The sequence below is a fragment of the Drosophila pseudoobscura genome, chromosome X (genome assembly GCF_009870125.1).
Source record: "Drosophila pseudoobscura strain MV-25-SWS-2005 chromosome X, UCI_Dpse_MV25, whole genome shotgun sequence".
NCBI lineage: Eukaryota > Metazoa > Arthropoda > Insecta > Diptera > Drosophilidae > Drosophila > Drosophila pseudoobscura.
The window spans coordinates 66,017,786-66,039,320 of NC_046683.1; the positions used below are offsets into that span (position 1 = coordinate 66,017,786).

A 21,535-nucleotide genomic window follows, 5' to 3' on the forward strand; every position below is an offset into this window, starting at 1 on the left:
CTAGCCATTCATTTGGGAAATTGATTCATCAATCGGATAAAGTTATGTGTTCAGGTTTGAGGGTCCTAGCTAGATAGTGATATTATACCGAGTATCTAAATCAAGGAATGTAAGTTCCGATCATGGACAGAGAACTATTAACCCATTGTCGACCAAAAGGTATTAAAATACACTCCACGACAGTTAAGAAACTTGTAGAATTGTAGCAAAGTTCAAATGCAAAATAGGATAATTAGCGGTCATTATGAGGAATATGTATATCTATAATATATCTACAGGAAGAGTTTGCATACAGTACTATTTTCTGCAGCTTAAGTCAAGTTCTTTGCATGTTAAAAGAGTGGGGCCTACTGGGTTAAGTTCACTCATGGGTAAATCATCATGAACTGCTGAGCACTGCTCAAAGGCTAAAGTGACACATCGTTTGACGGAGGTGTGGTTGAAAATATATAAAACTTAAATTTAACTCGGTGTAAAGCGTGAAGCTAATAGTTGACTTCAGCCAGTTTGCTAGAAACAGAAGCACAATCATCAAGGACAATGACAGGCAGGCTACCGGCATGCGTAATCGATGTGGGCACCGGGTAAGTTTAGTCGCAGCCACCGCCTGCGGGGGTCTCCAATTGGAAAAAATAGGTCGTCTGTCTGATAGCGATGTTTACATTTACAGCTACTCGAAGATGGGATTTGCTGGCAACAAGGAGCCACAGTTCATCATCCCCTCGGCCATAGCCATCAAGGAGTCGGCTCGCGTTGGCGATACCAATACGCGGCGCATCACGAAAGGCATAGAGGACCTAGACTTTTTCATTGGCGATGAAGCCTTCGATGCCACTGGCTACTCCATTAAAGTATGTCGCCACACTGATAAGCTTATCGACATTCCTTAATTTTTATCATCACCTCTGCAGTACCCGGTGCGTCATGGTCTGGTGGAGGACTGGGACTTAATGGAGCGCTTCCTGGAGCAGTGCATTTTCAAGTACTTGCGCGCGGAGCCCGAGGATCACTACTTCCTGCTGACTGAGCCGCCACTAAACACGCCCGAGAACCGGGAATATACGGCGGAAATTATGTTCGAAACATTCAATGTTCCTGGCCTGTATATCGCAGTGCAGGCCGTGCTGGCCCTGGCTGCCAGTTGGGCTTCCAGATCCGCCGAAGAGCGCACACTCACCGGAATTGTGGTGGACAGTGGCGATGGAGTGACGCACGTTATACCCGTGGTAAATAGAGCGCCCTCCCCATATCTTATCAGCAAATACTTTATTGACAAAATGTAAAGTAGGAATGGGCTTGGAATAGCCACTAAACTATTTGCAATCCATTGTAGTTTAATCAATTATTTCCCTCTAAAAAATAATTAATTAAGCCTGTTTTTCCTTAGGCCGAGGGCTACGTGATTGGCTCTTGCATCAAGCACATTCCCATTGCTGGCCGCAACATCACATCGTTTATCCAGAGTTTGCTGCGTGAACGGGAGGTGGGCATACCGCCCGAACAAAGCCTCGAAACTGCCAAAGCGATCAAAGAGAAGCACTGCTATATCTGCCCCGACATTGCCAAAGAGTTTGCCAAGTACGACTCAGAGCCAAATAAATGGATACGCAACTTTTCGGGCGTCAACACGGTCACCAAGTCGCCGTTCAACGTCGACGTCGGCTACGAACGCTTCCTGGGACCGGAGATCTTCTTCCATCCCGAGTTCTCGAACCCCGACTTTACCATACCCCTCTCGGAGATTGTCGACAACGTCATCCAGAACTGCCCTATCGACGTGAGGCGTCCGCTGTACAACAACATTGTCCTCAGCGGTGGCTCCACCATGTTCAAGGACTTTGGCAGGCGTCTGCAGCGCGACATCAAGCGATCGGTGGACACGCGCTTACGCATCAGCGAGAACTTATCCGAGGGACGCATTAAGGTTAGCTCACTCACTCTCCTATGAGTCATGCATCTTAATCGGGTTTTTATATATTCCACAGCCAAAACCAATTGACGTTCAAGTGATTACTCATCACATGCAGCGGTATGCAGTGTGGTTTGGCGGCAGCATGTTGGCCTCAACGGTGTGTTACCATCGCCAAGGAGCCCTTACAACTGATGCTCATTGATAATGGTTATTGTTTCTTTTTACAGCCCGAGTTCTATCAGGTGTGTCACACAAAGGCTGCCTACGAGGAGTATGGCCCGAGCATTTGCCGTCACAATCCCGTCTTTGGCACCATGACATAATTGATGTGTTCCGATTTGATTCGATTCAGTCGGGGCCAGCCTGTCCAATGCAGCAGCGGTGCAGTTATTATTAATATTTTCAATTTTAAATTTGATTCTATTTGCTTTGAATATGTTGTATTCCATGCGCTAAAGTATTAGTACCGATTTTCCCCTTTCCCCTTTGTATGTTTAGCTTTTAAAAGCGTATAAAAAGTGTGGTAATTCTCTCCCTCTCTCTTTACGGCCAGCGGTTTCGCTCTAATTTAAGCTTAAAAACTCTTAAAAAAAACAACAATTCCGATGTCTGCCAGTTAAATGTTTGCTAATCTGTAAGGTGCATTACTTCTAGATTTTATATCGCACACAAAACCCAAAAAAAAAAACAAACATACCCAAGATCTTGAAAAGGATACCCTGCCCTCACCATTCTTACATATATATATATATACGGAAAGAACGCTGTACTTGTCATAGTAATATTTATAATTGCAATAACTGCGAAGCGATAAAGGTTTACAGAAAACAAAACGGAATGAAATGAAATACCATAAAAAAGAAAAGATAAGAATTATTGTGGAGGAACCTGTTTGTTATATTGATAGGGCATTATTTGAAATGGCATTAAATAAATCAATAAAACATACTTTAAGCTCAAAACGTGGCTCCTTTTTGACCTGGAAGCTTGTACTGGAAAAGTTTTATTCAATGCATTGTTCACATGCTCTGTATATGTGTGTCTTTTGTGTGTGTTCGTTTAAATTGATCTAATATATATATATATATATATATCCTTTCATATCATATATAAATTTTGTGACGGTGTCGATTTAGCTGATGGGAATATACTAAAAAGGTTCGGAGTTTCCAAAAAACGTTTTCAAACTATGACTTTTGAATAATTGACTAGTCCACATAGTCGCTGGAGCCCTCCTCCTCGTCGTTGCTGCTGTTCGACTGAGCGGCAGCCGTTTCCGGGGATCGGAGATGCTCCGCAACACGAAAGTTCTGCAGAAAGTCCCGCATGGCATCCATTATCATAGTGAGCGATTGCTGCAGGCCAACTTCTACAATCGTTTCAGAATTTATAAACATTAGAAATGATGAAATGAGCCGGGGATGAACAAACCTTCGGCTTCGCCGTTGGCTGGCCTGGCCAGCTGTTCTGCAACTGCTGCTGCGGCCGCAGCCTCAGCTGGCGGTAGGGCTGCTGCTGCTCCAACTCCTGCAACCTGGGCCTGTTGTTGAACTGCCGCAATGTTGAACGATGGCAAGAGGGATTGGAAAAACATAGATACGGAGTTGCTGGGGTTGTTTGTGGGACTGCTGCTGGATGAAGACTTTCTGCAAAGAATATACATGTACATTTAAGCTAAGGTCTCCCAGCTATTGTCGTACTGTTGATAGCAATTGACACTGTCTGGTGGTGGCAGTGGATCGTAGGTCATAATCGCCTGCTTCTCCTTGGCCACAAAGACGGCCAGGGGAACCTTCTCCTTGTAGTCGGAGAGTATCACATGCCGCAAAATGGGTCGTGGCGGTGTGCCGCCATAGCGTACGGACCGTTTCTCTTTGTATTCACTAACAACAGGGTCTTTGTTTTCGATGCGATCGAGTACGATGTTGACATTGGACTCCAGCCACGGCAGCACCTCGGTCGAACGCCAAACGACTCGAGCACGGCACACATACAAGCACACAAGCTGGTGCAAGGCGGGCGATTGACTGGGGGAAAGGGAAATGGAGAGAGAGCGATAACGTATAAGATAGCGATAATCGAAACCCTCTTCCAGGTGCCAGAACACTCACTTTCCCGACACATCCGAGAAGAAATATGACGAGGCCAGCACGCGCTTGTCCGTTTGCACCGACATCTCGTCCAGGAGTGGCCTCAACACAGCCGGAAACATAAGGAGTGCATACTGCAGAGCATCGTTGGAGCGATCACAAGCGCCGTGCAGTGTGTACAGGGCCAGGGCGTAGGAGTAGGCCATGTTGGGGAGCTGCGACAGGTTCCGGGCGACATTGTACTCCTCATAGAACTCCACCAGCCAGCCAAACTGTTTGCTCCTCAGGGCGTAGTAGTCGATGACCAGAATCATGGCCAGCGGATCCGTTTCTGGCTGGAGGCTCAGCAGCAGCTTTGAGATCTCAAACGCTGTGCGGCTGCATGCACGCTCTTCCAGATATTGGGCATGCTTGAAGAGCACAATGTAGAATGAGCGGTTCTCCTGGCGACGGTAGTCCAGACGGCAGTTGCCCGATGTCAGGCTGAAGTTAATGTGCAGCGACGACTCCAGCAGAAGGAGAGCGCGCTCCAGCAGCTCCGCGGCCAGGGCAAAGTCCTCGGTCATCTTGCAGACCTCGCTCAGCTGGACTAGCGAGTCCACGTGGTAGGGGCAGCGCTTAATAAGCGTGATCAGAAACTCCGAATCGATGCGCTCCAGGGCAGAAAGGAACATGTGCTGCACTCCCTGGTAGTACTGGCTATGCTCGAACGCAAACCACTGCACTGCATCGTTGCTGCTGCTGCTCTTCGTGGACATTGAGGAACCGGGTAATTCGATTGTCGGGAGCAGTTGCATCGTGATGGTGTTCTTGGTGAGCTGTGGCCAGGACTCCCTGGCTGTCACCATATAAGTAGACTTCAGAGTGGGCTTCTGGCGGCCACGCTTGGTTCTGCACAAAAAATGTACCCAATTAGAGCGTAAAGTCACAATAGTTCGGTGGGGATCACTTACTCTACTTTGACCACCCGCTTGCCGAAGGTCCGACGCATCTCGTTGTGCGAATTAAGGTGTCGCAGCTCCACGCTAAGCAGCTTCTTGGTTGCCGAACCGCCAGGAGCTCCAGCAGCTGCTGCCTGCTGCTTTACCGATTGCCTGGGCACTGCATCGTAGACTTTGCCCAACAATGGATCCTTCTCGAAGTACTTGTCCTGCCGCTCGTTGTCCTCGCTGCTGATGTGATTACCGCTGGACTTGACTTTCTTCTTGCGCTTCTTTTTCTTCTTTTTGGCAGCGGCACTGGCGTTCGGCAAAGCAGCCGACGGATGCTCCGTTTCGTTGTCATCCTCCTTGAACTCGCTCTCCGAGAGACTCAGGCCGGGCTGATTCAACTGGAATTGGACGCGACGTTGGAGAATGGGCAGTTGACGTTGAGCTGGCAGTCGAGAATTGGATGATTCAGACAGAGACTACGTACCAGATCAAATGGATTTAAATGCGATTTGCGATCTCTGACAGTATTGTAGTCCTCCAGCTCGTCATTGTCACTCAATTCCTCGCCCTCTTCGTCGTCGGGCGGCGGCGGCAGCTTGTCAGCGTCGCCCTGCAGCTTCTTCAGCATACGCGCAGACATGGTTGTAGACGAGCTCCGCGATTATATTATATTTAATTTACAAATTTATTCAGATTTTATTAATTTTCGTACAAAATGCGTGTGTATTGTGGTTATCGTTGCTGTTATCGATCAAATATATGTACCGTGTAATTTCGTGTACGTTCGCTTGCCAGTCAAGGCAGGTGTTCTGGTGCTAACCGCTACTATCGATGGTTTTGCTACTAACTATACTATCGTGATACTATCGAGCTAGTATCTGTCGGTTGTCTCTTCCTCTCCGCCAGAGGGCGCACACATTGTACTCCGTGGTCTTGCATTGTCTGATGCTGCACAGTAGTAACAGTAACTAAAAAATCTTACTTTAAAATCGTAATTTCCATTTGAAGCAAAATAAAATGCCAAAAAGCAAGAAATAAAAAAATTAGGATCAAAACGAGGCAGCCGAGGCCACATTCTACGGCACATTGCATGTCGAACCATCTAAAACAAAAGGCAGAGTTGGAACATGGCATTCTGATCAATGCAGGCCAAATAATAATAAACAATTTATAATAAATTACAAAGTTGTCAATGAAATTGAATTTCTCTCAAATTCATTAAAAAATGTCATCTTCAATGAAGAAACGATACTGAGAAAGCATCGTTTAAAATTAATAACTTTTGGTCTACTAAATTTAATTGATACCATAACCCTCTTTAAGGTAAACATTTTCAATACAAAAATTGTAAATAAAAATGAAATAGAGGACAATTTTAAGCATGAAAAACAGCCTGTTGAACTGTCTGATCTACTGAATATTGCAACGGTTAAACTAATTCGAAATTCAGATTTAATAATCATTTATATAAAATGTCCTCATATTAACGATCTTGCAAGCTTTACCATGCAAGAGCCATCTCACAAGATGATGGAATGTTAGTTATAAGTGAAAATGTTTGTAGACAGAATGGTGCCATATTAGTTTAAGGCAACAATAACGTAGACAATACTACTTTGATAGGATCGTATCTCCTTATGTTCAACAACACAATTAAAATAAATAATATAACCCACATAAATGATAAAGGTCGCATCATAGATATACATATATACCAATATCAAAGACAAGATGTTGCATGAGCGACCAAAAAGCTGTTCTATGGCGGGTCCTAACATTAGAACCCAAAAGGCACGAGGGAGCGCGCGGGGTTTCAATTCCCTTTTCGCCTGTACTTCGTCTCTACCGCGACCCCGCTGCCCATCGGTTTCGTCTGTTCGGCAATTCTGGACTCTCGAGCCTCAGCACCGTCGAAGCGGTGGTCGCGGATCGCCGATGTCTTTGGAGCGGCACAGTGGGACCTTTGGCCGTCTCAGCTTGCTAAATTAGTTAGTGAATATGAGTTCAATAAATATTTGCATTGAGTACTTACATATATATAAACTTTGAGTGCTTATATCTCCTAAACTAAAACTATCTTGAAAATTTGATTGGAAAATTCTCTATTAGATGCGTACATTAAATTTATCTAAAGCCCTCATACAATTTTTTTACTATTTCGGCTGAGTCTCCACTGTTCCGCGCCAAAGACATCAGCGACCACGCTGCCCTACGGTTTCGGCACGCAGACGATTCATATTTTGTTTTTTTATTCTTTCTCTCGAGACACACCGACTCGACGCTGACCGAGGCATTGACGAAGCCGAGTAGCATTTCGGAGGCGAAGGTAAAAGAGAATTGAAGTAATAGCTCCGCGTCCCGTGAAGCGTCAAACGAAAATTGACAAAGAATTTGTTCCTCATGCAACATCTTGGTATTGTATAGTCTTTGCCAATATACTGGCACATAAATATAAGACGTAGATATAAGCATTGCATGTTTCGGATTAGCTAAATCCAACATGAATATATATATAAGAATCATTCTGAATAAAGTAGCCCTTCCAATCATTTAACATTCATTTACTTGCAGAAAAATGGCGCAAGTATGCAGAGTCTGCATGGCACCGCCAGTCTCCGGACCATTCAAAAACATTTTTGATGAGCCACAGAACTGGGACACTTGCATTGCTGACATGATAGCGGAGTGCACCGGGTACGTGGTTTGTCGAGGGGACTTACTGCCGGAAAACATATGTCCGCCCTGCCTTGAGGATGCAGTGAGTGCATTCAGCTTTAAGAAGACCTGCGAGCAGAGCCATAGGCTCTATATTCCAGTGTTGGAGGAGGCTGGAGGAGAAGACATCTGTCATAATCTGGAAGACGATGAGGATTGGGAACATTCAGATAGCGGAAATGAGCTAACGAACCAATTTGAAAATGCAAAGGTTCACGGTGATAAGGATGTCGATCATCAGTTCAAATGTAGTCTTTGCCCAAAGAGCTATACGCACAAATCGAATCTAAATAGACACAAACAATTACACACTGAAGAACGAACCTACAAATGCTCCGACTGCTCAAAACCCTTTCGACTAAAATGCTATCTTCGAACACACAAGAAGTCACACTGCTCGAAGTCATTTAAGCTACAATCCGATCTCAAAGCACACACCCATACGCATACAGTTGATCGCCCTTACCACTGTTCATACTGTCCAATGTCTTTTACACAAAAATGCAATCTTCAAGCACACACCCGTACGCACACAGGTGATCGCCCATTCCAATGTGATCACTGCTCGAAGTCATTTAAACAGAAAGGTCATCTTCAAGAACATGTACGTACGCACACTGGTGCCCGACGCTTCAAATGTTCCCACTGCTCGATGTCATTTAAATACCAATACGAACTTAAACAACACATCCAATGTCACACAGAGGAGCGACCATATAAGTGTACCTACTGCTCACAGTCATATCAGGACTTATCTCATCTCCAGGAACACATCTGTACTCCGGCGGAAAGACTGCATAAATGTTCTTACTGCATACAATCTTTCAGCGATAAATCTAAATATCTTATACACACCCGTAGTCACACAGGTGAACGACCCTACCCCTGCTCTCATTGCTTGAAGTCATTCAAAGGAAAGTCGAATCTCCAGGTACACATGCGATCTCACACAGGGGAGCATCCTTACAAGTGTACCCATTGCTCAAAGACATTTAGATATAGAAACAATAGCTACCACAAACACATACTTGCTCACACAAGCGAAGACAAATTGGGACAGGAAGATACGATTGTACCTAGTGCAGAACGAGGTCTTTAACCTTGTTAACCATAGATGGTCGCCGATACGTTCTTATGTAACAATACATCCAACCTACTAATTCACAACAAGTAGCACTGCGGAGCAGACGCTCCAAATGAAATTATCTAAGTTCACTCATATTACACCAGCGCAAAGAATGGCGAAGGTGTGCCTGGATGATTCCGTTCCACTGGTGGACATATTCGCTGAAATCTGCAATCTCTGGGAGCTGCCTGAAAGATTTCTCCCCTAAGAATTCTGTGGAGCGCGGGGACTCTATGCCGCAGCTTATTTGCCCCTCCTGCATTAATGGGGTCCAGAGTGCATATCGTTATAAGCTAAAATTTGACCAACGACCTGAAACTGATCAACGTTTTCGTATAGCTTTATCAAGCTATCAATGAAGAAACGTACACAATTAATAGCAGCGATAAAGAGGAGAATCACATTCGTGCAAATGAAAGCCATGGGATCGAGGAAGAGCACGAAAATGAGCAAAAATATACAATCGAACAAAGAGAATAAGAGGCAGGAGTCAGAGAAAAAGAACCATCCATTTGAAATAGAGGATTTCTTGGGGACGATGGAAATTCTTATGAGCATATCAACGGATACCGAGAACCAGAAGAAATTAGACTTCTATCAGAACTTCAAAATGTATCGGGACGAAACATTTAAGAATGGGGGCAGTTAACGTACCCAATTCTATTGAGCTCTCATAAGAGTTGTAAGCAATCTTTGGCTTTCTAAGACGAAAACAATTTCAATCTTGGGCCTCCGCCTAATTGGTTTTTTTCAAGACATAAGGTCGGAGGAATTTTGGAGCGGCAGACTGAGAGCATTCTCCAGAGAGAATCCCAGCAGTAAGAATTTTAGCTTTTTGTTGAAGCGGGAGCGGCTGGCGGCTGAGAGCCGGAAAGCGGTAGCGGTGGTTCAGAGCCAGAAAGAGGTATGGGGCAAATTAAATTAGGTGGATAAGGTCGGAGGAATTTTGAACAAATGAGTCGCAGACCGCACGTTGCCCCCATTTTATAGGCTGCGGACACGCGAAATTGAAGCAGCGCAGCGCTGCTGCAGACTCATGCGCAGACGCAGCAGGCTCTCTGCCCGCTTTTTATTGGTTCTGCTCACCATGCCTTTGTACATGTATGCATGTGTATGTGTCTGGGCCTGGGCCTGGGTAAATCTGGCGATGACAGCAGTGCCTAGTGATGGACTTTTTCGGGAAAAAATAAGTGTATAGATACTTAGCCCAAATAGATATTCAATCGCAGTAAGCGATCTGCGCGGCAAGTTTCGCTGGGCTCTGACTGGCACACCCAGACAAAACAAGGAACTAGATATATGTATGTATATGCGCTTTTGAAGTTCCTGCGCTGTTCACCATTCGACGATCTGAACACGTGGAAGAAGCGAATCGATAACAAAAGTGCTGCTCATTACATTCGTGTAGTCTATATTAAAAAACTCATGCCAGAAATTCTAAACCCTATACATGCAGCATGTAAGAATACGTGTGCATCCATACATTAAAATACGCTCGAAGAGAAAACGCAAACCAAACAACACATTTGCGCTTAAAACTAAAAAGAAACATTACTGCATTACCAGCAGTGAGCGATGACGAATGTCACCTACAATGTCATGTAGGCGTTGACGCCAGCCAAATCGAATCTTTTGTTTCTTTCTTGTCCGCGCGTGCCGAACGAAATTCGGTTCTGCCGACCGAGCGCAGTAGAAGAGAACTTCGTTTTTTCTGTTCGTCTCTTTTGCGCCTGCGTCGGCAGAACTCTTTTTCTTTCTTCGCTTTGCATTAGTGTTGTGCTGCTCATGAGTGAGTGAATAAAAAAGAGTTGTTCACTTAAGTGAGCAACTGAACATGTTCCTTCCAAGCTGTTCTTTCTTGCTCACTTGTTCTTTGTTGTTCACTTGTTCATTTTTGCTCACTTGTTCTTTGTTGTTCACTTGTTCATTTTTGTTCACTTGTTCTCTACTCACTTTTTGCGAAATTTTGCTCCTCAAAGGGCATTTTGCGATCTGGCAGCTGTTGCTCATATTTGCGTTTACTTCACACTTTTTGTATTACCGGCAAAGCTGTTTGCTCTTTCAAAAATTCAAAATGTCGCTAATTCGAAAGTATAGTGAAATTTGGAACATGAACATGAATAGTGAACAACTGAGTGAGCAAGTCAGCAACTGAGCAAGTGACTTACTAAAAAAGAACAAGTGAACATGTTCACCAAAATGAGCAATGTTTACCCAACACTACTTTGCATTTGCTATTTGCAATCGACTAATTGTGCGCAAACGAAGTGAAATTTATTGCTGTGAATAATTTTATTATCAGGTAAGTGCACTGTTTAAATAATTAATAATATGTGTTGTGAAACAAAAGGCAGAGTTGGAACATGGCATTCTGACCCAATGCATCATACAGACCACCGGCGAACGGAGGTTCAACGGACAGGTGATTGGCAACCTTCTTTTGAAGATGAACTCGAAGCTGAACGGTATTAATCTAACGCTTAAGAGTGAATTTCGACCGCTTCGTGTCCTACAATAGCTGCCTCCACAACTCCAATGAAAATTGTATATATATATGCATATGGTATAAATCTAAATATATACCTATAGGGGCAATATGTTTAAGCACAAAGAAGTACCATTAAAGAATACTTATAATTTAATTCATGAATTTTAGCAAAACGGAATAAAAGGCAAATTAATGAATTAGGTACCATTTGGAAATGGATAGCAGGCAGCCCTGATCACGACGACTTTTTGAAAATACAGAATAAAGTAAATTAATCAATTGAAAATAATAATAAACAATTTATAATAAATTACAAAGTTGTCAATGAAATTGAATTTCTCTCAAATTCATTAAAAAATGTCATCTTCAATGGAGAAACAATTCTGAGAAAGCATCGTTTAAAATTAATAATTTTTGGTCTATTAAATTTAGTTGATACCATAACCCTCTTTAAGGTAAACATTTTCAATACAAAAATTTTAAATAAAAATGAAATAGAGGACATTTATAAGCATGAACTGCCTATTGAACTGTCTGAATAAAGTAACACTGCGGAGCAGACGCTCCAAATGAAATTATCTAAGATCACTCATATTACACCAGCGCAAAGAATGGCGAAGGTGTGCCTGGATGATTCCGTTCCACTTGTCGACATATTCGCTGAAATCTGCAATCTCTGGGAGCTGCCGGAAAATAGCCCCGGCTACATCATAAGCCAGTTCTCACCTAAGAATTCTGTGGAGCGCGGGGACTCTATGCCGCAGCTTATTTGCCCCTCCTGCATTAATGGGGTCCAGAGTGCATATCGTTATAAGCTAAAATTTGACCAACGACCTGAAAATGATCAACGTTTTCGTATAGCTTTATCAAGCTATCAATGAAGAAACGTACACAATTAATAGCAGCGATAAAGAGGAGAATCACATTCGTGCAAATGAAAGCCATGGGATCGAGGCAGAGCACGAAAATGAGCAAAAATATACAATCGAACAAAGAGAATAAGAGGCAGGAGTCAGAGAAAAAGAACCATCCATTTGAAAAAGAGGATTTCTTGGGGAAGATGGAAATTCTTATGAGCATATCAACGGATACCGAGAACCAAGAAACCGATGACAGGGCGAAGAATTTCAAATAATATCAGAAGAAATTAGAGTTCTATCAGAACTTCAAAATGTATCGGGACGAAACATTTAAGAATGGCGGCAGTTAACGTACCCAATTCTATTGAGCTCTCATACGAGTTGTAAGCAATCTTTGGCTTTCTAAGACGAAAACAATTTCAATCTTGGGCCTCCGCCTAATTGGTTTTTTTCAAGACATAAGGTCGGAGGAATTTTGGAGCGGCAGACTGGGAGCATTCTCCAGAGCGAATCGCAGCAGTAAGAATTTTAGCTTTTTGTTGAAGCGGGAGCGGCTGGCGGCTGAGAGCCGGAAAGCGGTAGCGGTGGTTCAGAGCCAGAAAGAGGTATGGGGCAAATTAAATTAGGTGGATAAGGTCGGAGGAATTTTGAACAAATGAGTCGCAGACCGCACGTTGCCCCCATTTTATAGGCTGCGGACACGCGAAATTGAAGCAGCGCAGCGCTGCTGCAGACTCATGCGCAGACGCAGCAGGCTCTCTGCCCGCTTTTCATTGGTTCTGCTTACCGTTACTTTGTATATTGTGCATGTGTATGCTCTGCCTGGGCCTATGTAAATCTAGTGATGACAGCAATGCCTAGTGATGGACTTCTTCGTGCAATATCTGTCTGTTAGTATATAATGAAATAAAAATATAGTAAGCGTAAATATACTTAGCCCAAATAGACATTAATTTTAATTTTAAGGCGGAGGATCCCGTGTTAATTTACGGTCCAATGTGAAGTCATGTATGAAATATATATATATATATATATATATATATATAAATATATATATATTATGGACTATATTAAGAAAAAAGTTACCAAATAAATCATATACAAAATAAAAGTTCGTCTGATATTGCAGGGCATTCTTTAAAAGTGTGTCTAATTTCAACATCATTTAAATTTAAACTTTTAGTAGAGAGTTCTACGGAATGCAAATGAACGGGAGTGGGTGATTCATGCGATTCAGATCATTGCACTTTCAATTCAGGGGTATATGTCCTTATTTTTGCAAAGTTTATTTATATTTTTCCAATAGTTTAAACCACGTTTTACATTAAATTTCAATCAGTGAAACTAATTTCCTTCTACATTTTGTTTTTCACGTCGTTGTTTGTTTGAAAATATGACAAAAAGTTTTGCTGAAAATATTCTAGAGGTAAAGGTTCCCCTCATATGCGAATATGAACAAATTGCTTGACTCCAAGCAATCCATGCTATACAAAATGTTACGTACATAGATCTTCGCAGCTAAACAAGATTGCCATCAATCAAGTGCCGCTCTCGCTCTCGCCGTCGTATCTGTGTACGAGCATCACTATGAAGCTTGTGGAGTTCGGGAAGGGAACCGCATATCCGGCGACGCTAGGCTTGCGCTTGCTCTTAGTTCAATCTTCGCTGATTAATATAATTGCTGTCTTTTGCATATTTATTGACTTTCAGTGTCTTAGGGTAATAAATTCAAACATTATTTGGCTCAAAAGTGTAAACGTACAGTTGGAATACAAACAAAAACACTTTTTGGTATATCTTTCTTGCATTTGTTTTAAAAAAATAATAAAATATAAAATATAAAACAATAGCTCAATAGTTCTTTGGTAAACAGAAAAAAATAGATACTAAGTCAAAAGCTACCGTTGAAATTAGTGTACTTTGGAATTGACCAAGAATATTGGAATATCTTAATTGCTAGCTATACACACACATACACACACATACGCACACAATAGTATGTACATATGTATGCATATGTATATGTAGATTTTTGAACAACATTTTAGAATTTGTTATAGTAAACGTCTTAATTGCACGGTAAATGTTCTTAAAATTCGATAAGGAATTTCTTTCGACTTTGGCTTCAATTTTCTCATGGTTTCGGTTTCCCGTTTCTCGTTTTGGTTTGCTCTCTATATAGTATGTCTGACTTGGTTCTTGGCAAGCATATAATGGATTGAATGGCAAGGATAAGGATAAGGTTAAGGATGAGTATATAAGGGGCAGGATTTCTTAGATAAATCTAACAACGAATTCGAGTATTTCCGAGATTCCTTAAGAGCATATGTATATGAGTATTCTCTAGGTCACTGGTTGCAAAACAATTTCCGTGGGTTGAAGTGAGTTCTGTGTCGTAGGAGATTTGGATGGGATCGGTCGGATCGGACTCATCTCAGCACTGAGATGGAATGCGTATGCCCTGGGTAATGGAGTTTTCCAGCACAATGTGACAGTCGTCGAGCGGCTCCAGAATCTGAATGAAAAAGGTGAGAAGATTGCGGCGCCGCAGAAAGCTCTCCTCGTCGTACATCTCCTGGGTAACTTTGGTGAGGGCCATCGGCTTGATGAGGCGCGTTAGCAGATGCTCTCGGAGGCTCAGGCACATTAGCAGCTGGAACTTTCCATCTTTGCCCAGGGCCGTGCCGTTGATTTCGTCCATTAGCTGCACATACAGACGCCAGATGCTGGTGATCTCACGACGCTGTAGGCTATTGCCACTGCCGCTGCTATTGCTGAAGGAGGAGTCCATGCTGGAGGCAGAGTCCTCCAGCTCCAGCTGCAGATTCTGCTCAAAAAGCTCTTTAACCTTGGCTTAAATGGAAATAAGGGTTCAAATACGAATCTACAGATGGATTGGCCCTTTCGCTTACTGAAATAATCCCAGATGTAGAGATTTCTGCCAAAGAAACGTGCTGAACGAAAGCCACAGAGGAACACCTGCTCCAGGCATTTGACCAGGCCATCATCGCCGCAGAGGAGGTTCGTTAGAGTACCCACATCCCGGTCCCTGCTCGGTTTGTAGTGCCACTTGACAATCACATTCACGCAATTGCCCAACTGGTGCTGGATCTCCGATGGCGCCAGCGATTCCTGGCGCTGCACACTGGGACTGCGTGTGCGTGGCGGCGTGCGGGTGTCCGGCACTAGCTCGGCATTCTTCACACTCGTCGAGATGCGTTGGCCCACCAGCAAACGCTCTGTGGAGTCATCGTCCACGCCACGGCCCAGCCATCGGCCACAGGGGAATCTGCGAAAGTGCGAAACATTTCAATTGAGAATGGGTCACCTATTTGGATGGAGTTGTTTCTGGCTCACTTGTAGGTGTGTCCGGTGACCTCATTGCGCATCACCACCTGCTCCACGAGCCACTTGTGGCTGGGCCCCGAATTGTCGTGACCAATGCGCATGGTTGTCAAGAGGCCAAGGTTTTTGTACTGCCAAATGAAAGGAAAGGGTTTTATATATATATATATATATATATTTATACTCGAATATTCTGAGTCAATGCTTACATGAAAAATAAACTCCAGGGAACCCTTGGGCACTGGCACCCGCTGTGTCTCATTCATGGTGCCCGAGACCATGATCCAAACATTACTGGAGGTGTGATAGGAGCCGTACTTTCGGGAGGGGAAGATGACAACGCGATAGGGCAGCTCTGGGGGCAACAGAGAAGGTGAGAGAGAAGGGTAAGGCAATAGCAGACAGCGGCTAAGGCTAGCTTGGACCTACTCGTTGTGGGATAGATGTTGGTGAAGCTGAAGTAGTCCACGGTATTGAGGGTCAGCAGATGATACAAGAACTGCTCCTTCTCCTCCTCGCAGCGCAGAAAGGCCGAGCGCTTATACAGTGACCTCAGAAGGCTCTCATCCGAGAGCAGAGTACGAAAGTGTCGCGACAGCAGTTTTTTCTCCAGCGAGAGACGCACCCAGGCGCGTGTATAGCCAATGTGCGTCTTAATATCAGCCATGGCCAATACGTTTCTGTGCGTTTTTCATAGCAGAATTTCAGTCAGTCAATAAAATGGTGCAAGGGGAATTTATACAATGTACTTACTTTACATCGAACTCTAGGGACTCTGGCAGCGGACACAGCTGCTCCAGGCCCACAAATTTATTGCGATCACGCGAACGACTGCGGTTGGGGCTGGGCGGACTATCAAAGTCCGTTTGGAATGTAGAAAGATCTGAAAGGACAAAGGGATATACATATGTAAATGAAGAGAAACCTATTGGATGTCCTGTGAACTCACAATCCATTCGCTTGCGCATTGCATTCCATGCCAGTGCTGGCGATGCTGTGGCTATGGCCATCTTATTGCTTGGACTGCTGGATACTGGAGCCGTCTGCTCCACACCGGAACTTTCGCCGCCAATGCGTGCCTCCTGCATTTCAATGTAGGCCTGCAAATGCGCCCAAAGTGCGGACTTCCCCTGCTTATTCTGCAGTCCATGCGACCAGATCTTCTCTAGCAGATCACACATGCTGGCTATCAGAGTGTTCTCCTCGATGCCATCACCCTTGAGGCCCAAAGCCACTGCCTCATTGCCCATCTTCTCCAGCAGCATGCGTTTGCTCTTTGATTTTATGTCCTAAAAAAGGGGAAAAAAAACAGAATGGTTTTAGGATATTAGGGCTTTGAGGATAGGGGATCCTGTCATTCCTGTATTTACCTTTAGAAGACGCTCTACAAATGTCCAATTAGCTTGGGCTATCAAGGCCGGACTCACATCCGCTGTGGTCAGATTGGCAGACAATCGATTGATGGAATTGGTGCTTGGGGCCTTCTGGTCCAGCGATATCTCCCTGGCCCTCCATTTATTCCCATTCTTAACCCGCCGCAAACTGTTGCCTCTGTGTTTTCCGGTGGTTTGCGGGTTGGAGGAGGATATTGGTTTGTTTTGATTGAATTATGAAGGTTAGCCGCGAATGAATTAGTTGGAATTTTGATATTCGAGAACAGAAACATATATATAGGTGGATTAGTGGGGAAAACGTTCGAAAGAAATCAGGTTTAGGGATGTGATCTATTATGTGCAAAGCATGCAAAAACGATAGAACAAAACAGAACAGAACAGAAATGATTACAAATGAGAGATACAAAAGACGAAACAAACAAAACAAAGTCTCGATTAAGGCTTTGAGAAATGCAGAGTTTATTGTTAAGTGATAGAAAAATCAAATAAATTACTAAAAGGAAATGGAGTGAAGTTCCCCCGCGAACAAACTGTACATACATTCTATGGTCTATATTACTAGTTTCTATGGTATATATGGTGTCGTATAACTAACATTAGATAATATCATAAATTTGCTAGCCTTTGCGGGAGCTTAGGTACATTTTTCTTTCCTTTTTTTTTTGGTGGGGGGGGGGGTGTGGGGGGCTGGGGAGGGGTAGGTTTATTATTGGAATGAGTGCAAGAGTTAGCTCGGGGTTGGGGCGGGGTCAGGGGCGGGTAGGCGTGCTGCTGTGGAATAAAAACAAATGCATATCATAGAGAAGGGGACTACCTCGAGGCGCACTCCTGGTTCAGCACGCCCTTCTCCAGCAGCGGAAAGCTGCGAAAATATGCCGCTCGATTGGATAGAATCTCGCTGGGAGGCGTCACCTCGATGTCAATGCAATTGAGACGCTTCTCGAAGCCCTGCTGCGAGTCCTGGCTGAGAACGCAAGGCTCATAGCTGGTGGCGCAGATCATGTTCTCACCATGGCGGCGCCTGTTTCGTAATAGAGATGGAGAACAAAACATTAATCTCAGGGTTAAGGGGGTAAGGGAAAACACCTACCTTAAGAGCTTCACGCGATGATCAAACAGCTGGAGCTGCTCATCCGGCAGCGATTCCCACATGGATAGTATTTTATTATCAATCAGCGTGGCAAACATCTGAGATTCAAGGAAGCGCGACAAAAACGCCCGATGGTGCTCCGGCTGATCCGAGAGGAACGACGATTTATCAAAGTTCTGCAACGTTTCGCGATTCGACAGCCACTCGTCCTTGGCCTGATTCGGATAGATTACGAAATACTCATACGCATGGAACATGTGCACAAAGCGATTGAGAAAGACCTCCCTCACAGAGTTATTGATGCGCAGATCCTGGTAGTACTGCTCCACGACCGAGAGTTTCGGTTTCTCCGTGCGCCTAGGTACGGGCATGGTGGCATCCACTGCATCCACATCGTGATAAACACCCACGGGGGAGGACGATAGTGAAACAGTGGGACTGCCCACGGGCGACCCACCCTGAGTGCCTCTAATGCCTCCCTTGCGGCGTAGAAAATCAGCAATCCGCGGCACATGATCGATCTTTGAGGGATGCGCGGTCAGCGGTTGGTAGTCCACGGGTCCCCCACCCGGTGATTGCCCGGGTCCGGACAGCGTATACACCGTCTCCTGCAGCTGCTGGAAGCGCTCCTTGCTGCGTCGTGCCGCCTGCAGGCCCGTTGGCAAGGTGCAGCTCGAGATCATGGCATCGACGCCGCCGCCACCTCCTACACTGCCGCCACGCCCTGCATAGCCATTCTTCAGACTGGGCTCCTGGTCGCGATCTCGCTCAATCTCGAATTTGTCCAGCACCGAACTGATCTCCGCCATAAAATCCTGCTTGTGGGGAAACACAGGCATCTCCTCCGGTAGTTGGATGAGCTTCTTGTCAATGTCCACGAAGCACAGGGCCGCCTCGCTGCCAATCTTATGCGCCGCCTCGCATCCGGCATGTAATCCCATCACAAACGGAACCGGAGCATCCAGGAAATGATGCAATGCAGCGGGCAGAATGGGGGCATAGACATGAGGCCAAACAAATGGAAAGAGCAGAGACGTTATGCATTCGCCCACAATCATGAGTCTTTGGTAGTCTTTAAAAGAGAAAAGGAAACCGAAATCAAGAATGAGGAATAAAGCGATGTGGCATCCTTTTTTTACCTGTAGATCGAAGCAGCACCTGGTTCTCCAGCAGCACACATGTCAGTAGCTGTATGACGCACTCCACGCCCAGATACTTGAAGAGCAGACGCAGAGGGAAATCGAGAAGCGGTAATTCCGTGGCCAGCAACGGACGCTGCAGGATCAATGCGATGGCCGCCATATGCGGCTCTGTGGGGGGCAAATAAACGCGAATGGACTTGCCCGGCTGAGGTAGCATCACTTCATAGAGAATGTTGTAGACATAGGACTCGAGACTGATGCCAGCACCAGGCTGACGTGGAAGACATCTACAAAGAACGGGTTAACAGATTAATACTGTTTCCAGAGAAAAGCCTCCTGCTCCTGCCTACACTGTACCTGTACAGATTCTTGAGAAATATCTGCGCTGCAAAGGCATAGGGAGCCTGACAAATGAGCGAAATGCTCTTGGCCACATACAACTTATCCTTATTGATGTCGTAGTAGCTTTGTGCGGACTGCGGTGCCTGTCCCGCCACCTTAAAGTGTCGCGGCAGGGAACGGCTCACAGGACCATCCTGTTTGACGCGACTCAGCGAATGCGTCTGCTGGCCATTCGATAGCTCCGTAATGAACATGGACTGCAGCGTGTGGATGGCCCCGCAAATATTTCGATTACGTATCTCCTCGTAGAAGACCAGACTGAAGCCATAGCATCGCTTGCCATCTTCCCGAGTGGTGGCGAACGAATGGAATCTCGGCTCAATGTTGTGTTTTTGGGTACGAAAGCGCAGGCCCTGGGGCAACGAGAGCTACAGACACAGAAATACGAATCGTTAGATAAGACAATTTCTCAAAAGTTATAAATAAAATCCATTGATGGCTAGAGATCCATTTGATGATAAGATGATTATGGAATGAGGGAAAAAGTCGACTACACAACGTAGTCATCGTCGTGGCTGCTTGCTGATGGCAATGTGGCATCAATTAAAAATGCTACTTCAGTCTCGTCTTCCTACCCCACTCCACAATCGTATCAATGAGCACGACCACGACGCCAGCGAAGCATGAATTTTCATCGAAAAGGGCAACCAATTGAGCTCAATTATGGAGCATATGAATATGGAATATTAGAATAGAGGATGGGGAGAGTGGGGACCTACCATGCATATCCCATGGGCATCAAAGGGGTTCCAGGCCACATGTTCGGGATAGTGGGCCAGGGGTTTGCTTTTGTACGCCCGATCCAGGGGCGAACAGTGCAGATTGTCCCCTAAAAAAAAAATAAAGTCTTTAGTACTTCTCCCCAAACAATCACTGGGATGGAGTCGCACCTGCAAAGCGATCTGGCTCAAGGCCCGTGTCTAGATCCAGGCCACATATCACAAAATAGTCGGCAAAGCGCGAAAACTGCGGATCAGCATCGCGCTTTAATTGATTCAACTCGGATTGCTCTCCAGGCGATGTGGGTGATTGCACCATGGAGGCAGGCGTCTGGCCGTTGTGGGTGGTGGCGGTGCTTGTGGTGCTGCTGCTGGTGGCATTGTTGAGCATCAATTTGGACAAGCGACTGGAAACGACATTGTCACGCGTCGTCATAGCTTCAGCTCCAAAACTCCTACGGCTCGAGCCAGCGGCGTCGTCGTCGTTCGCTTCTAATATTGTTGTTTGTGCTCCAAAAACTGAACATCAAACAACCATTGAGACTCCTCCTCCACACGCACACATGCATGCAGCGATGTGTATGTAATACCGTTATGTACTCTGCAACTTTTGTGCACTTTCCAAATTTCTACGCCACCGTGAGTCGATAAATTTTATTTGTATCTGCAATATATGTATGTTATATATATGTCTATTATTTTTAGGTTTATTTTATTTTTACTTTCTACATGTGTGCGTGTGCTTGTGTTGTATGTGTATATGCAAAATTTTCTATGCCAATGGCACACACAGACAAGACACACCAACACCACCACAGACAACACCACACTCGACAACCACCTCGCGTTTGTTGTGACTGTTCAGGTGGCTTTCTTTTCAAGCCTTCGCGTTTAAAACTGGGTCGAAACCTACTAGCAACAATTCTTGTGTTCGGGAAGAACCACTACCAACAACAAAGAGCAATAATTACAGTTGGGGGCTAGTGCCATTGGCACACACAGACACGAAACTTCGTTGTTTACCAACACACACACAAACAACACCAACCACTTCGCACAGTGTGACCGCGCACGTATTGGTGAAATACACCATCTACCCTCAGAAATATTTTGAAAACGAGACGGTACATTTCGGTATGAATTTTTCCCTCTTCGAATCGGTTATTGCCTCCTTGAATCGGGTTTTACCGTTTAGAATGTATGGGCCAGCAGCATGTGCGGAAAAATAGCAACATTCTGCATACCTTGGATATAAGGATATAATAGAATTGAGGAAGTGTTTGTTAGATATGCTCTATTGAATGCAGATATTTTTCAGTC

The 21,535-nt window shown here is 44.8% G+C and overlaps 3 protein-coding genes across 7 annotated transcripts; 1 reads left to right on the top strand and 2 right to left on the bottom strand.

The window, feature by feature from the left end:
• Positions 1 to 383: 383 nt before the first annotated feature.
• On the top strand, positions 384 to 2,665 carry Arp3 (Actin-related protein 3). Its single transcript, XM_001354223.4, has 6 exons — positions 384 to 584; positions 671 to 851; positions 912 to 1,226; positions 1,388 to 1,924; positions 1,986 to 2,069; positions 2,140 to 2,665. Exons 1-6 carry the CDS (start codon positions 541 to 543, stop codon positions 2,233 to 2,235), a joined length of 1,257 nt encoding a protein of 418 aa, XP_001354259.1. The 5' UTR covers positions 384 to 540; the 3' UTR covers positions 2,236 to 2,665.
• Positions 2,666 to 2,861: 196 nt separating this feature from the next.
• Positions 2,862 to 5,574, bottom strand: Nulp1 (Nuclear localized protein 1). Its single transcript, XM_001354222.3, has 6 exons — positions 5,419 to 5,574; positions 4,956 to 5,332; positions 4,024 to 4,893; positions 3,613 to 3,939; positions 3,344 to 3,558; positions 2,862 to 3,281 (listed from the first exon to the last, which is right to left on the bottom strand). Exons 1-6 carry the CDS (start codon positions 5,572 to 5,574, stop codon positions 3,121 to 3,123), a joined length of 2,106 nt encoding a protein of 701 aa, XP_001354258.1. The 3' UTR covers positions 2,862 to 3,120.
• Positions 5,575 to 13,792: 8,218 nt separating this feature from the next.
• Positions 13,793 to 21,290, bottom strand: pns (DENN domain containing pinstripe). 5 transcript variants are annotated; one of them, XM_001354221.4, is made up of 15 exons: positions 20,938 to 21,283; positions 20,387 to 20,879; positions 20,216 to 20,325; positions 19,452 to 19,864; positions 19,092 to 19,381; positions 17,953 to 19,024; positions 17,677 to 17,883; positions 16,839 to 17,019; positions 16,418 to 16,757; positions 16,222 to 16,351; positions 15,898 to 16,148; positions 15,678 to 15,823; positions 15,481 to 15,599; positions 15,036 to 15,412; positions 13,793 to 14,976 (listed from the first exon to the last, which is right to left on the bottom strand). In XM_001354221.4, exons 2-15 carry the CDS (start codon positions 20,649 to 20,651, stop codon positions 14,558 to 14,560), a joined length of 4,320 nt encoding a protein of 1,439 aa, XP_001354257.2. In that variant the 5' UTR covers positions 20,652 to 20,879; positions 20,938 to 21,283; the 3' UTR covers positions 13,793 to 14,557. The 5 variants fall into 5 exon arrangements, with proteins under 5 accessions (XP_001354257.2, XP_015042461.2, XP_015042460.2 ...); XM_015186975.2 differs by having other exon boundaries at positions 14,558 to 14,976; positions 21,187 to 21,290; XM_015186974.2 differs by having other exon boundaries at positions 14,558 to 14,976; positions 21,129 to 21,283.
• Between the last annotated feature and the right edge of the window lie 245 nt (positions 21,291 to 21,535).

What these genes read in the sequence shown, in the direction of transcription:
- Arp3 (XM_001354223.4), top strand. Translation starts at nt 541, where the DNA reads ATGACAGGCAGGCTACCGGCATGCGTAATCGATGTGGGCACCGG. An exon ending in TGACGCACGTTATACCCGTG is followed by an intron (nt 1,227 to 1,387) that starts GTAAATAGAGCG and finishes GTTTTTCCTTAG; the next exon opens with GCCGAGGGCTACGTGATTGG. An exon ending in TATCCGAGGGACGCATTAAG is followed by an intron (nt 1,925 to 1,985) that starts GTTAGCTCACTC and finishes TATATTCCACAG; the next exon opens with CCAAAACCAATTGACGTTCA.
- Nulp1 (XM_001354222.3), bottom strand. Translation starts at nt 5,574, where the DNA reads ATGTCTGCGCGTATGCTGAAGAAGCTGCAGGGCGACGCTGACAAGCTG. An exon ending in ATTTAAATCCATTTGATCTG is followed by an intron (nt 5,333 to 5,418) that starts GTACGTAGTCTC and finishes GTCCAATTCCAG; the next exon opens with TTGAATCAGCCCGGCCTGAG. An exon ending in AGTGTCAATTGCTATCAACA is followed by an intron (nt 3,559 to 3,612) that starts GTACGACAATAG and finishes TATTCTTTGCAG; the next exon opens with AAAGTCTTCATCCAGCAGCA.
- pns (XM_001354221.4), bottom strand. Translation starts at nt 20,651, where the DNA reads ATGACGACGCGTGACAATGTCGTTTCCAGTCGCTTGTCCAAATTGATG. An exon ending in TCCCTAGAGTTCGATGTAAA is followed by an intron (nt 16,149 to 16,221) that starts GTAAGTACATTG and finishes AAAAACGCACAG; the next exon opens with AAACGTATTGGCCATGGCTG. An exon ending in GTCACCGGACACACCTACAA is followed by an intron (nt 15,413 to 15,480) that starts GTGAGCCAGAAA and finishes GCACTTTCGCAG; the next exon opens with ATTCCCCTGTGGCCGATGGC.